The following is a 16,561-nucleotide window of genomic DNA, read 5'->3' on the forward strand; positions in this document are numbered from 1 at the left end:
AGAGAGAGAGAGAGAGAGAGAGAGAGAGAGAGAGAGAGTGCGCGTGTGCATGCGCGTGCGAAAGAGACGAAAATAGATTGCGGGAGGTAGCGGAGTTTTACACTCGAAGGAGCATCTTGTCTGTTAGCTCCAGTCGGCCAAAGGCTGGTCACGCTGGAATGCGGTCATCGTTAATCAGTAATAAGGTTACATAAGTTACATTTTAAATACATTATTATTGTACCGTGAATAAGTATAGAGTAAACGAGGAACAACTTTTGTACAGGTTTACACCATACATCGAGGTGCATTATATGCCTCTGTGATTTTTGGGACAGAAAATAAAGAGAGAAATATATGTTACTCTTATACATGAGCGTATATATCCGATGAAGATGGGATTGGGAGGGGGATTGGGGAAAAAGTACGCGTTAAAGCGAAAAATGAAAAAACAATACAGGACCGTCGCTGTGAATGATAACGAATTTTGCGCGTTCTCCGCAAGAATGTTCTACACTACGGGGATCTCCGATATCAATGAGAAACGGATAGCGAATAGAAAATATCGTAATATTTACATTATTGTTTTCAATCGCGTGATTCCGACGACAGAAGAGCAAGAGTTAGATCGTTTATATCCAGATGTGTGGGACACAAAAATCTCCGATATACCTTGATCAACGTGTCGAGCGTTGCACGTAAACGCGGACCCGGTGTTATTTTAACTTACATTTTTTTCTAGTAAGTTTTAAGTTCCAGATATTCTATGTACAACGGCGATCGGCCGCTCAGCGCATGGCTGTTAAGATTATTGTTATTTACTCTCGGGCATTGCGGAAATGTTGTGCTCTGATATAACGTAAAAGAATCAATTTGATTATTACGATTTATGATATTCTCTCACTTTTGAAGACAATTGTACAGTTCTATAATTCTTTTTTTGTCTTTTTATATATATATGTATATAAGGCATCACAGATTTATCGTATTTTCTTTTATATCTAATACATAATTATATGTATTCTATAAATATGAGGTCGATAATATTTTTTAACAGAATATAATAAAGAAAAAAGAAAAACGGACAAATATGAAGAAATATCTTTCTTCTTTTATTGTTTAGAAATATCTTTGTTTTGTTTTATATATATATAAACAAAAGTTATTTCTAACGGAAATTTAATACGATTTGACTCCAAGTATTTGATACTAAAATTGGAGAACTTGTGACGAATAATAAATTTTCATCAAGATGAATAAATTAAATATGTATTATATTTCTAATCGAAGGAAGATACGGTAATTCTAGGACATCTTGTGTATGCCAAAGCATAAATTATGTTGATTGATAATGTGATTAATTTCTGTATAACATTATATAACCTACAGTAGGCCTCAGTCTTTGGAACGAATTACTAAGGAAATAAAAGTCAACATCATGTGCGTCAAATGATTAACCTTTAATTTCTGTCTCTGAAGTTACCATTGCGCTGATACATTTCGTGATGAATAATGAAGTGTGAAGTTTAGAGATAATGGAGATTCATCAATATATTATGATTAACATTAAAAATTACGAGTATGATTTTAAGAAACAAAATATTTACACTTGCGCTTTCGCACTTTTAAATTGTATTAAAGTCAGGTCTATTTTTTATTTCTACGTTCTCTAAACTGCACACAGTGCGATAAGTTAAAGTGAAACAAACGTATATTTATTTCACTTTAACTTATTGTACCGTGTGCATCAATTCAGAGATTACAGGAATAAGGAACAGACCTCATAACGCAAAATTAGATTTAGGGCAAGAACAAAAAAAATGTGAAAAAGAGACACATTTAATAAGATAGACGCAAGATAAAGGAACTCGCAGGATGAATCAGACGATGTAGTTAATGGTGAGACTGCGACAAGTATAGACTAGGACAGGGACAACCAATTAACTACGTAATCGTGTGAGAATGGATGGGAGTACAGTGGCGAGTGAGAGAATGCGAGGAGAGAGTAAGGGAGAGAGAGAGAGAAGCGATCGGTTTTATAAGAAAAAAAAGAATAAAAAAATAATTATGCGGTAGTATCGAGAGGACCTGGCGCCTCCTTGTCGCCAGTTTGGTTATGGCCTTATCCAATTTTTCCAAGACTAAAAGCAAATTTATATTAGGTACAATGAGTATATGTGAACATGTACAGGTCCAAATCTGTAAATTTCCAATCTGCAATTTGTAATTGCGGCTCGCGCGGAAGCGTTTATTAAGCGTTAAATTATAAATATAATTAAGAATTTAAATTATAAATAATTGAAAACACATTCCGCGCGCCCCGCAACACATGTGTAAACACACACATACATACACACACATACACACCACACACTTTTGTCAATTGCGATTTTGGATAGACCATTTAAGTAAGGGGAAAAGAAAATTTATCTATCACCTTCTATTACCAGATATATTACATCTGTGTATTGTCTGTCTGTTCCGTTGTTAAAATGGATTTTTATCATAACGTTTGTTTATTTCGAGCAATCCTCATTACACAAAATAAGAAAAAAATAATTTATTAATAAAACCATTTACAAATCAACGATGGTGTATCCGATATGTATTGACAAGTGAACCTAGTTTTTGCACTTGTTTTTTTTTTACTGCGTTTTGGCGTGATTAATAATATAATATACAAATATCTTTGTTTTTTTTTCATTATATTATAAGTTATTTTTAGATAATTAATTTTTCAGGAAATATCTTTTATATATTTATTCTAACTCGCCGATTATCTCAACTATGAGCCTTGAACTCGCTGTATCAATCGAATATATATAGATATAAGTAAAAATATATATAACTAAAGATATGATATTTTAAGGAAAAATATTTCATAATTGATCTGTAATTTGTTTCTAATTATAATTATACTTTATTGTTTCTAAATTTAGCAATGTATCCTATAAAGTACGTACAACATAGATTTTCTCGCGTAGACTTATTATTTCTAGTTATATTCCTTGAAACTTAGAAATCTAGATCAAACAAATTCCTGTTTACTTTTTGTCTCTAATTGGTCTTTCATTTTACAGATACGAGTGTCCGTCTGGAAGTACATACGTCGCTAGGATTAAGTTAAGGCTGAAGTTTCGGATGAAAAATTCCAACAAATTGCAGATCGATAGATATTTTCTAGCTTTAAAATAAAGCTAATTAATATTTGAATGGAAAATCCGAGCAAAAATAATGTTTGTTGCCGAATATTTAAGAAATAGCAATTGCTCTTTTCAAAAGTATTACAATTAAAAAAAATAAGTAATAAGATAATCAAAAGGCTCAGTTGAATAAATCAAAAGAAACAAACAAATTGCCAATATGAGCCAACACAAGTTTTCAGTATGTACTTTTATACAATTTATTTGAAATAAATAATAAAACGTAAACGTTTCGACCTAAATAAATTGTATAAAAAGTACACACTGAGAACTTGTGTTGGTTTATATGAGCAATTTGTTTCTTTTAAAAATAAGTAAGTTTCTTAGAAAAGAGGAAAATTATTTTTCAACTTTAAATGGCGGAAAATTATTGACTAGTTAAATAATATCGGCAAAAATAATATACTTTCAACATGAACAAACATTATTTTTATCATTTTCCTTTCACAACCGTAAAAAAATTGATTTTTTTTTATCTACTCTTTCCGAGTTGTCATGATTTTTTCTGAAGTTTAGAGAGTATTCACTTTTAATAAATAATAGGGTAATTATTCATTTAATAATTATTGCCGATAGTACTGCTAATTACTTCAATTTTAATTCTGTTAATCACTGAAACTTTTTTCTGTATTAAATATACAGAATATTGAAACTATATAATATTATATATAATAATACAAACAATTCTAATAATCAAATAATTATAAAACAATTTTTTACTAACCGAAAATTAGTATAATAGAATTACTAAATCAACACTGTTGGCAATTCTAGCGGCACATTGATGATTTTAGTGTTAACACGTTCATAATAACTTAATAATCACGTTCTTTTATTTTTCAAATAAGAATTTTGAAATAAGAGCGATATTCTTTTATTTTAGGAATAAAGTTAGATTTAACGATTGGGACATGATGACTCTCATGAGATTGTAGTTGGATTTTTAAATGCAAGAATTTTTGAGTGCGACGAAAATTCTACGACCGACATTCACAGGATGATGTTTATAGTCTGTTTTTATTTTTACTAAGCTTAAAAGGGCTGGTATTCATAGTCAGTTCTTATATTCAAGAGCGTTTTAAGTTTAGTTTTGAGGTATCATGAACCAATTAGCTACATTAGCATCTTAAGACATTATTTTAGACGGTCTTAAAATAAGAATGGAAGAAAAGAAGAAAAAAAAAAAGAAACTATGAATACTACCCAAGGAATGTTCTAATTAATTTAAGATATTTTATAAGATTGTACTTATAAAGACAACCTTTCTTAAATATAAGAATTGACTATAAATATCGGTCATGATCTATTCTTAATTCTTATTTTAAAACCGTTCCAAGTAATATCTTAAGATGATATAATACGGCATTTTGGCCAGTATTCATAGTCGATTCGTATATTTAAGACTATCTTAAGTACAGTCTCAAGATGTCACAAACTAATCTGGTATTCATAGTCCATTCTTATTTTAAGATCGTCTTAAGTGATATCTTAAAGTGCTGATACGGCTCTCTGATTGTGTGATTCATGATATCTTAAGACGATCTTATAAATAAAAACGGATTATTTGGTCGGTATTCACAGTTCGTTATTAATTTAAGATCGTCTTATGTAATATCTTAAGATGCTAATGCAGCCCTCTTCAGACGATCTTAAAATATCCAAGATCCTATGAATACCAGCGTATGAGTACCATCCTGTGAACATCGGCCTCTGATTAATTCGTGATATCTTAAGATTGTACTTAAGATAATCTTAAATGTAAGAATCGATTATGAATACCGACCTAAATTTCCACGCAGGTTGAAACGAAACAGTTTTACGCGCACTAATATGGCCGCCGACGACTTTGCGGTGCTTGCGCGATGATTGGTGCACGTCAACATGGCCGCTGGCGGCCCGCGCCATTCCTCTCCCCTGCGCCGTCGCGCTCTCTTCAGGGACTTCAGTTCAGTTCCTCTCCGCGCCTCAGCACGAGCGTTTTGATCCCGTGAGTTGGTGTGTCGCTGCTTTCTTCCTTCTGCGCCAAGCTGCGAGCCATCGTTGCGTCCGACAAGTTGAGAGTTTTTTTTTTAAGTGCTTCGCCTCTCCTACATTCACAACTGACGCTACGGGAACATCATGGCTGAGAGCAAGGGCGCGTTAATCGCGAAAACAGTACAGAAACACGCAGGCAGAGCGAAAGAGAAGGTAAGCGCACGTTTTGTGTCTCTCTTGCGTGCTGTCTCTTCCTTTTCCTTTTTTTTTTTGAACAGATCGCTTTTCTCACAAGTACTCGCGAGTCTCGTTCGTCCTCGCGAAATTAACACATGAATTTGCGAGCTACCGGAGTCGAGTTGATCATAACCTCCTTGACGTGTATTTCTCGATTAGACGCCGCGATACTTCGCTAACTTCGGGGTTAACGTTTCGCGTCACTACCGCGTGACAATTGCATCGCGCGCGTGCCTTGCAATTAAATCTCTTCGGCTCTTGTTCAAATTAAACTTCGGACAGGGTATGTCAATTTTATTACACGTTCACTAAATATTGGTCTACATTAATTTGAATAATTATGCGTGTCATAAATTTATATATTGTAATTAGGCTCGTGAGATTGCAGAGCAAATTTCGAAACTTAATGGTCTACAAAGTTAAGATATCAACGATTTCTTTCCTAAATGCAATAAATTGAATACATTTCGACTTACTTAATTTTTTTCAGTTTATATGTAATGATTACAATTCTCTTTATTTAATAATAATTAATGACTGTAAACTTTAATACAGACACTTTTGAATTCCATCATTAGATATTATTATTAAATGAAGAGAATATTGTAATTATATTATAAACCGAGGAATGTAATATATATACTAAGTATTTAATTTGTATTTGGGGGAAAATAAATTGTTGAAATATATTAATTACTAGCCTGTTGTGCATGTCATGTGTAATATTTCAATATTTGTTAACGTTGGCGTACATTAGCCATGTCGTCTGGAGCTGCCTTTAGAGGAAATCACTTGCCCGGAAAGTAAATTTCTCTGCCGAATATGAAAAATTCGAGGGATTTATGAGGGAGATAAGAAAAGCGTACGTCAATGTGTACAATTGCGTTTCGTTCGCTCAGTCTTGTGACACGGAAATGAGCTTCCGCGGAGTTTCTTCGTCGCGATCTATCAATCGAATATTCTGTCATTTGCATAGAATTGCATGTGACGTTGCTGCAATATTGATGAGTGATCTTATAGATTCAAGCTCATCAATATTGTAAAATTAAAGGGTCGAAGAAAGACGAATGATACCGACTAGATTCGTATCTGAGTGAGAGTTTTGAGCGGGAAAAAAATATATAAAAGCCGATGATCTAGTAAATTTCTGCCTATATATTTCTCTAGAAGAAAAAACGCTGCAAAACACTTTCGCTAGCTACACACGATAAGGATAAACAAATGTCGACCAACTGTTATGTCTATCATTATAAAAATCCTTAACAGAGTATAGAGATATACGTAACTGCGCACCTAAGGACAACACAGTTTTTAGGCCTTGGCCTACTACATAAAAGAAATTAAAGATTTAAGCAGTAAGGAAATCAACATGTTGGATTCGCTACTGCTTACGTTATGGTCTTACGATCTCTACTGTGATTGGTCAATTCGCTTATTGCTGTTTTTCGTTTTAAGTTTTTCTATGTGCCATAGCCTTTAACCTTGCGGCGGCACACTTATTTTCAGCACTTTCGAACTGCACACAAGAGTCATTCGTGTCCGACTCGATTTTAAGGCGCTTAAAGTACTTGAGAAATTCTGCAAAAATTCACACGTGTTCTTTAAGGTCTCTACTAAATTATTCTATTATGCAGACATCGGGGAAAAAAGTTTAGAAAAAGTTACGAATATTATTTTCTGCACCAAAAAAAGAAAATAATTCAGTTTTGACATAAAAATTGTAACTTTGCTATATATGTATGCAGAAAAATTATCGTAGGATATTTTTGTATAGATATAATATTTTACAAAAAGAAATATCGCAAGGGTCAGATGCAGAAAATGTGCAATTATTTGAGCCTCTAAAAATATATCATATTTTCGGCTTTTCAACTTTATGACTGTACTACTCGACGACACACCGGGGTCCCGTGTTGCCATTGTTTCCCTATATTTTCTTTAGTATAAAAATTTTTTTTACAAAGGAGGACATTGGGCTGGGCACTCAGGTATAAGAACTATTAGAAATGGCATGGACACAAATGACCCATGTGTGCCGTTCAAGAGTTAATTGTTTTCCATTAATGACGTAATAGTCGACTGGCTGATACTTTAGATGCGATTCACTTAACGCTGCAAACGCTTCGTTGACTAATTAGGAGAAAGAATTTTGTGAATCGATCAATCAAAGAATATTTAAATATGCAGTGTTAAGTGAATCGCACTCTTCGTTTATTAGTGAATTTGGTCATTTTACTAAGAAAATTGTCTTTTTGAAAATAAATGAATTTATATTTATAACTAAATATATTTATATTTATAAATAAATGAATTTATATTTATAATAATTGAAAATAAATATGAATTTATATTTATAATAAGTAATTACTTGGCCCTCTTTATGTTTAAACTGTTTTATACATAATGAGCCTTATAATTATTTTTTTTTATATTTATAATATCAATCAGAATTCCGATTGTCACAACTAGAATTAGTAGATTTAATCAGAAAATTGATTCGTCCGTTTTTAACCAAAGTTTTAATTAATTCAATCAGACATTTTTCTCAGTGCGTTGCATTACATTAGTGCATACTGAAAAACAGCTACACGTGACATTAGCAAAGTCAATTACATACACCTAGAGGTATCAAAAATATTCATGAATTTTTTTTCTCTAAACGTATTGAAAAAATCAATGTGGAGTTTGTATCAATGTTTTATATAAAGTTCCGTCAATAAAACGTAAAATTTATATTAAAATATATTAAAAAACAAGAATGATATTGCTGTTGGCATCAGATATATTAACTGTTATAACTGTTTGCGGTACCCACTTAATAATCTGGTTCATCTGAAACACAAAAACGTAATAGACTCTTAAAAAATATATATATATAAATCTTGTTATCGTAACCGATTTTTAAAATTCGCGTTTGTTACAAAACACCGCTTAGTTGAATATAAGAGTGCGAATTGTCGCTTAGAAATTAATCGATTTTTTTGTTGCAAAAACAAAACTAAGACCTAAAATAACCTGATAAAGAATGCATATTTCCATGCTGAGTAAATAAAAAAATCTGAGTTTTATCCATCCATTCGTTTTCGAAATATTTTTGATATTTTAAAAACACTGTTTCGACAAAAATACGTTTAAAATTACTTAGCAATGTATAGATGACTTCTTTTGACTTACATGGAATCATCTATTCCTGATTAGCTGTAAGATCGCAACGGTCAAAATCTCGTTTTTAGGTAAAGGACAAAGGATCTCGAACAATAAAAACATGTACTGATATACAAGTAAACGAACGAACGAACGAACGGAGCTCTATGGAAATCGTCTATTTCTTTAACACGATATAACTTTTTTATATTTTTGCGTATTTTGAGTTGAAACTTTAGGATAATAATCTTAAAATTTCGTATTACAAAAAATGCAATTGAAAATCGATTTTTTTACCCCGTTAGGTATATGTAACTCCTTAAGTAAAAGCATATACAAATATTTTAGATCCGGTTTTTTATTTGCTGGTTAACTTCTGATTAGACTTAACCTGATGAAAAATTGTATTTTTCTATTTATGGTTAATCAATAAATTGTAAATTAGTGCGTATTGAAAGCAGTTATACGGGAAATTAAGCATATAGATATTTTAGGTCCAGTTTTTTATTTGTTGGATAACTTGTGATTATATATATATATAGACTTAAGATAATAATGTAAAAATTAGATTTTTTAATTTATGATTAATGAATAAATCGAGGAGAAAAATGTTTGGTCGTAAACGAATAAACCAAAGGATTTTGATACATGTGTTATTATGTCAATTAGAATTCCGGTTACATCTGAACTCTACTATAGATTTAAACAGAAAATTCTGATTCGTCGATTTTTAATTAAAATTTCAATTAATCCAACTAGACATTTTTCTTATTGTGATTTTGTACTGAATTTTCGAAGTTATCACTACAATATCATTATTTTTACTAATTAACCTTCTAATCGTGTTTGGGTCTTTTTCAACTTGAATATTTGAGAAATGTTTCCGTGGTGTGATAATATTGTCAACAAAAATATCAAATTTTGCAGTATTTAACTCCCTAAACACAGAAAGTTGATTATAGTTAGACAAACATAATATTTATATTCTCCTCAAGTTAAGTACAGTAAAGTCTAAACCATAAGTTAACCATGTAATGAAAAATTAGGCCCTAAACGATTAAATAATAATAATCATGTTTTTAACGGAATAAATATGTATTATTTTATTGTCAAAGTTAATTATGTTGTGCAATTTTATTTACATATTTCGGAAAAAAACAGCCTTTAATGTGTACTAACCCAATGTAATGTGAGTAATCGAATTTATATCATATCGTTTCAATTGATTGTGTATCTTGAAACGAGATAAAAATTTTAAAAGTGAACAAAACTAACTAGATATATTGATCAATGAAATTGGTAAGTTATAAATATTCTAGTGATTTTGCTCATTTCTGTAATTTTCATCTCGTTTCGAGAGCGATCTCCTGCTCATCCTTCGTGTTCATCCTCAGAAGTGCGACTTGCGTCGCACTTTTTCCGGCGCCTCGCAATGTCGCGCGAAGCTTACATAATCAGTAAACACGTTCGCAGTAACTCTGGTAGCGGTATCGTTCAAAATGATAATTACGCGATTACTCCCACCGGGTTAATTCTGACGTTAGGAAACCGCACGTGCACAGGTGTATCCTGACTGCACGTCGTGTCAGTATCTTGCTTATCGGCGGCGATCGTGTATTTTCGCGGTCGCGGAACACACGATTCACGTCACATGATTTACTTACGATTTTTTATTGAAGACCACCGCTTCAAGGTGCCACGTGTACTTCCCGAGTAATTCTTTGGTGATTGATTGAGCCTTGAAACTTTGTATCTGGAGAATGCCTGACCTCACATATTAATATAATATCTTGATTAATATAGGTAGTATGGCTCAATAAATTAAATAATAAGTGTAGAAGGGCTACGAGTCAGATGTCAAGTAATAAAATTTTTAATAAATTCGAAACATTATATCACAAAAACGAAAACGAAAGTTCAGCATAGAACTAAAATATAAAGCAGGACATGTGATAATTGTAAACAATAATTTTAATAAATTCGAAACATTATATAACAAGGACGCAAACAAAGAACTAAAGTATAAAACATAAAATGTGACAATTATAAACAACAGACGTTTCAACCTCGCTTAGGTCATTTTCAATGTTTAACGTATAAAATTTAAAAATTTTATATATGATACACATATAAAATTTGAAAAACTAAAATATTTGTTGTAGAAGAGATGGTTGCATCTTGCAACGACGTTTTTTGTCGTAAAAAGGTATCATTTTAATATTGTGAGTGTTACAAATTAGTTATGCGAGTGTTACCAGTTTTAGAAGAGTAATCAAAAGGTGGCAAATTTCATGGTTTATATTTTAGTTCTATGCTGAACTTTCGTTTTCGTTTTTGTGATATAATGTTTCGAATTTATTAAAAATTTTATTACTTGATATCTGGCTCGTAGCCCTTCTACACTTATTATATAATATCTTGATTATTTATTGATGCTCTTTAATTAAATGGGAGTTAAAGTTGAGTAAAAGAAAACCTTTCTACGTACCTTTGTATGAATCTCCTTTTGATTGTTAAAGCTTGCTTAAGACTGTAATTTCAAATTTATAATAGAATTCTATTTACATTGTTACACACGTTTCGTTTGCACCGCGTCGCGTATAGCCTCTCGCGCACTACCGCTCCGATCGCTCGACATAACGACACACGTATTTGGAAGGAATACTTTAATAATCGCACAGAGGTACAGAGACGAAACGCGAACATTCGTACGCGCAGACAGTACAGTCCGAACTACTCAAATTCAAATAATAACGCGTGTCTCTAGGGGAACGCGCTCACTTCTCTCGGCAATTCGGCAAAATTTCGCCTACTTTCGGCTTGAATTCGGCGCGGGCATTCGATACGAGCGTAACAATATTATAATTTTATGTGTCATTTGGCAAAAAGGTGAAAGGGACGCATATATTTTAATACATATGTTTAATATATTTCATATATATATATTTATATAATTTTAATTTAAACATTTATCGTATTGCACGGTAAATATATATAAGTATATATATTATGTTAAAAAATATAATTTTATCTTGAACTTTGACACGAAGAGTACAGGTTGTCTAAAGTAAGCTTAATGCAGTTATCAATATCCTGTGATTAAAATAATCGCGCAGCATTCGCCCAAAATCAAACGATGGAAGATGTAGAAGTGTCGCTGATAATTCATTTTAATTTGATTTTTATTAATTTAATGTTTTAAAAATTCAGAGAAAAGTGCTTAAGAAAAGAAACATCCTATCCAACTTTTTTTCGTAAATCTGCGTTTAAATTATATTTTAATGGATAATTGTTATGAAGAAATATTGGACTACGTAACCATATAACTTCAAATTTTGATAATGTACTTATTCTTTCCTTTCTTTTAAGTTAACATTTAGATTGTATTTATAAAGATTTAAATTATAAATATCTTGTCATTAAATGTACGAACATTTTACATTAATTAAGACCCATTTCTTGGTACGTAAGATTGACCTATTAAATAACAATGCATTTAATATCAATAATGTTAAAAATCAGTACAATTTTTTAAACAAAACTAGAATTTTGAGGTAAAATAAAATTTCATATATTGTTCTTAAAAAAAAGTTTATCTTATATATAATGAAATTTGATATAAAATAATTATAATTTATTTTAAAGTTATTTTAACAGATTCTTTAAAAATGTAGTCTTCGAGTTAAATGAACTCAAATAAAGAGTCAAATAGAACAATGCAATTAATTGAATTGATAATGCGATTACTTCAATCAATGATGTACATACTTCCTTTAACTCTCGGCAATTCGGCAAAATTTCGCCTACTTTCGGCTTGAATTCGGCGCGGGCATTCGATACGAGCGTAACAATATTATAATTTTATGTGTCATTTGGCAAAAAGGTGAAAGGGACGCATATATTTTAATACATATGTTTAATATATTTCATATATATATATTTATATAATTTTAATTTAAACATTTATCGTATTGCACGGTAAATATATATAAGTATATATATTATGTTAAAAAATATAATTTTATCTTGAACTTTGACACGAAGAGTACAGGTTGTCTAAAGTAAGCTTAATGCAGTTATCAATATCCTGTGATTAAAATAATCGCGCAGCATTCGCCCAAAATCAAACGATGGAAGATGTAGAAGTGTCGCTGATAATTCATTTTAATTTGATTTTTATTAATTTAATGTTTTAAAAATTCAGAGAAAAGTGCTTAAGAAAAGAAACATCCTATCCAACTTTTTTTCGTAAATCTGCGTTTAAATTATATTTTAATGGATAATTGTTATGAAGAAATATTGGACTACGTAACCATATAACTTCAAATTTTGATAATGTACTTATTCTTTCCTTTCTTTTAAGTTAACATTTAGATTGTATTTATAAAGATTTAAATTATAAATATCTTGTCATTAAATGTACGAACATTTTACATTAATTAAGACCCATTTCTTGGTACGTAAGATTGACCTATTAAATAACAATGCATTTAATATCAATAATGTTAAAAATCAGTACAATTTTTTAAACAAAACTAGAATTTTGAGGTAAAATAAAATTTCATATATTGTTCTTAAAAAAAAGTTTATCTTATATATAATGAAATTTGATATAAAATAATTATAATTTATTTTAAAGTTATTTTAACAGATTCTTTAAAAATGTAGTCTTCGAGTTAAATGAACTCAAATAAAGAGTCAAATAGAACAATGCAATTAATTGAATTGATAATGCGATTACTTCAATCAATGATGTACATATTTGCAACGTTTAACGTAAAAAAATTCAAGTTAACTACAATATTACATCATTTGATAATTTGCTCGTAGGGTACGTAAAAAAAAAAAAATAAAAGCACTTTTATTATATATTTTAAGCAATGACTATCGATTGAGCGGATATAGAACTTGATCACTGCAGCCGTTATTGAGATTTGATCTCAATCTACCGCAACTCGCCGGGTCGCCTAATGTAGCCACGGCAATGTCGCTGCGCTTGGCTTAGCGCCGAGATACTACCGTGTCTCCAGATCTTATTTTTCAGAGCATCCTCTATAATTTCGGCGTTTAATTAAACTACAAATCTTACGTGGAAGATATATTAATATCTATTATAGAAAGCAAAAAAGAGAGGGAGAGAAACAGAGCGAAAGAGATAGAACAAATTGTTTTATAAATTAGAGATAAAATAATAAATGTCTTGTATCTTCGATAATTTTCCTTCAATCCCCACGTCATAAAGCGATGTCGGTTGCCCTTGATCCGAAGTGAAGCTGATATGACAGCTATTAGATATAGGATAGAATGTTGCATTATGCCGAGTCTGTGTGACGAGTAGATTGCCTGAGATTAAATATAAATGCACGCGCATTTACGGTGAAATCATTCGACATTCTCACAAGTCACTCAAGATGGAACGTTATTTATATGTTTTACTTTTGATGATTCACTCACGTGCGACAAGCAGAGAATTTCTCTTGCTTTTTTTAATACGTGTTATTTAACAATTTTATTTTTGTGAAAATGTTCTTATTTCACTTTTTACTTCGGAAAATACATTTGCAATGATTGCTTAAAGTGGAAAAAATCGAGAATTTCTCTGCTTTTTCTCGTATTTAATCCGTCTCTCTCTCCCTCCCCCTTCTTTTTGTTCCAAAGTTTTTCTGTATATCGATTAACTTTCATTTGAAAATTATATAATGCATATATTGTATCACGCATACATAAATATACATTTATACAGTTTTATATTTTTTATTGCAAAACTTTTTAAATTAATAATTTGTAAAGTAATAATTCTTCGTTCCTACACACAGAAAAAATGATTTATTAATTATTAATAGCATTAGCTAACAGCAATCTAATTGAAAATAATTTTGTTAATTTAATAACAATATTAAAAGAAATAACATTTTATTGAAACAAAAGAGCATGGTGTATTTGTTTAATTAATACTGTCATTAAATTAACAAAATTATTATCAATTAAACTGCTGTTGGTTAATACTATTACCACATATAATTTTTTTCTCGTGTATAAAAATATTACTTAGAACGAATTCGATTGGATGCACTCAATGCGTAGTAGTGCACATTAAAGTGTAATAAAGTAAGTTCGTACACAAATTGTTGTAAAGATGTATGTATAATAGGAGCGACTTAAACCGTGAAATCTTCAACACACATTAGATGTTTTTGATTTCTGCACTAGGACTCTTTCTTTCTTACTTTCATCAAATATCAAACAGATTATGCTTATTTCACTTTAAGTTTCAAAAGTGTAAATTATTTCAGCTATAAAAAACAAATCTCTTACTGTGTTGTTAAGTAAAAAAACATTTTATTAAAATATAAGAGCATTACGTACTTTTTTCACTAAAACTATCATTGAATTAATAAAATAATTTTTAATTAGTCCGTTGTCAACTAATTGATGTTATTATTACACATTTTTCTATACACATTTATCTTTAGTATTTATTTTAATACAGATTTATTGAAATCCGTACGAGTCGCAATTTGTATCTGGGGACCGCTGATATGATTGAAGCTACGGAAATTTGCGAGACTTCTCGAAGTGCATTGTAGATCACGATGGCGCACGTCGAAGTATTGCCACTTCCGCAGTTCACCTGCGCCTTATAGACGCATCGGGAACCATTGATGCATCGCATGGGCATTGCATAAGCGATTCCTCTGTGTCACGCAATTCGCGTGCGTTCCATCATTGGTGCCGGACTTCTTAGTATACAAATAACAAACGTCCGCAATTTTTTTCTCTCACGCCTTTGAAATCGTAGACTTCCCGTTTGTTCTACGACGAACGGAAAAGGAATATCTTAACATAAAGAAATAACGAATAGACGACTTGAGCGTAATTTTGCGGAGTAAGTGTACCTGCGAGTAAATTTCGCAATATTTTTGGTAAAAAAATAAATCCTTGCGTATGAAAAGTGATAAAGTGATTAGTTTTCGACTTTTTAATCTAAATATTAGGAATACTTTTCTATAAATAATAGTTAATTCGCGTATTCTCGGAATCGACATGATGAGGAAAGAACGAAAATTACCTGGATTTATCTGGCAGAACCGGTCTAAAAGTTGTTGTAGTTAAGTCTATTATTCTCCTATCTAAATCGAGACCGGGATTCAATCGAGATAAAGATTGGAGAACTCGAATTTTTTCAACGAAATGTTTTGCAAAATTATGATAATTTTCAAATAATAGTTTTGTAATATTTTACGACGTTACGCCTTTTTGATTTAATCTTATTCTAATATTAGTAGTATACAATCAGTTTTCAAATTTATAATAATAAAATTCTTGTAAGTGATAAGGAATATTAACTGTGTTGATAATAATCTTATCTGCTTGAGAATGGCTAAAAGCAATAACCTGCAATATCTTTAGCACAATAGGAAGACAGAAAAGTGCGTTTACACAATATTTATAGCACAAGTGAATAATACATAGAAGATGCTTATTCGAATGTCGCGATTTTGTATCGCTCTGCGTTTTTTTGTAAAATTGGCATCTCAAATTTTTATTATTAAGTTTTTTTTGTCTTAATTCGTCGGAATTATTTTTAATTTTAAGTAAGAACTCCAAAACTTTGGTACATTCGTGAATGTAACAAAAACAACTGTAATGAAAAGTTTATTTTTGAAAAATGAGGTGCTAACTTCACAGAAGTTTGTTCGGTAACTTTTTAGAGCGTTACGATGTATTAAACGATTCAACATAATTGCGTTACGGTTGCGTAAGTTGTAGATTGTTATCGCACGCTTTTAATTAAATCGATTTTAACAATGTAACGCATATATCTCACTCTTTTGACATTCTAGAATTTTTTCAGTAATCTTAATGAATTATCTCTTCAACGAATGATTGTTCATCATATAATCATTCACCATAAATAATCGGTAGAGCAATCGTAATATTCTATAATACAACTGCAAACTCGTTGTTTATGAGATGAATAATATTTATCAGCTCGTTTACACCGATATGCCTTCATAAATTAT

General features: G+C 30.9%; 1 protein-coding gene across 2 annotated transcripts in view; it reads left to right on the forward strand.

The window, feature by feature from the left end:
* The first annotated feature begins 5,149 nt into the window (after nt 1-5,149).
* Nucleotides 5,150-16,561, forward strand: part of Amph (amphiphysin) — a 51,350-nt gene continuing 39,938 nt past the window's right edge. For both annotated transcript variants that reach the window (XM_018549646.1, XM_018549647.1), the window contains exon 1: nt 5,150-5,369. In XM_018549646.1, the coding sequence (XP_018405148.1) occupies nt 5,301-5,369 (69 nt within the window). In that variant the 5' untranslated portion in view covers nt 5,150-5,300. The remainder of the gene's footprint in view (nt 5,370-16,561) is intronic.

The sequence above is a fragment of the Cyphomyrmex costatus genome, unplaced genomic scaffold, assembly GCF_001594065.2.
Source record: "Cyphomyrmex costatus isolate MS0001 unplaced genomic scaffold, Ccosl1.0 scaffold85, whole genome shotgun sequence".
Classification (NCBI taxonomy): domain Eukaryota; kingdom Metazoa; phylum Arthropoda; class Insecta; order Hymenoptera; family Formicidae; genus Cyphomyrmex; species Cyphomyrmex costatus.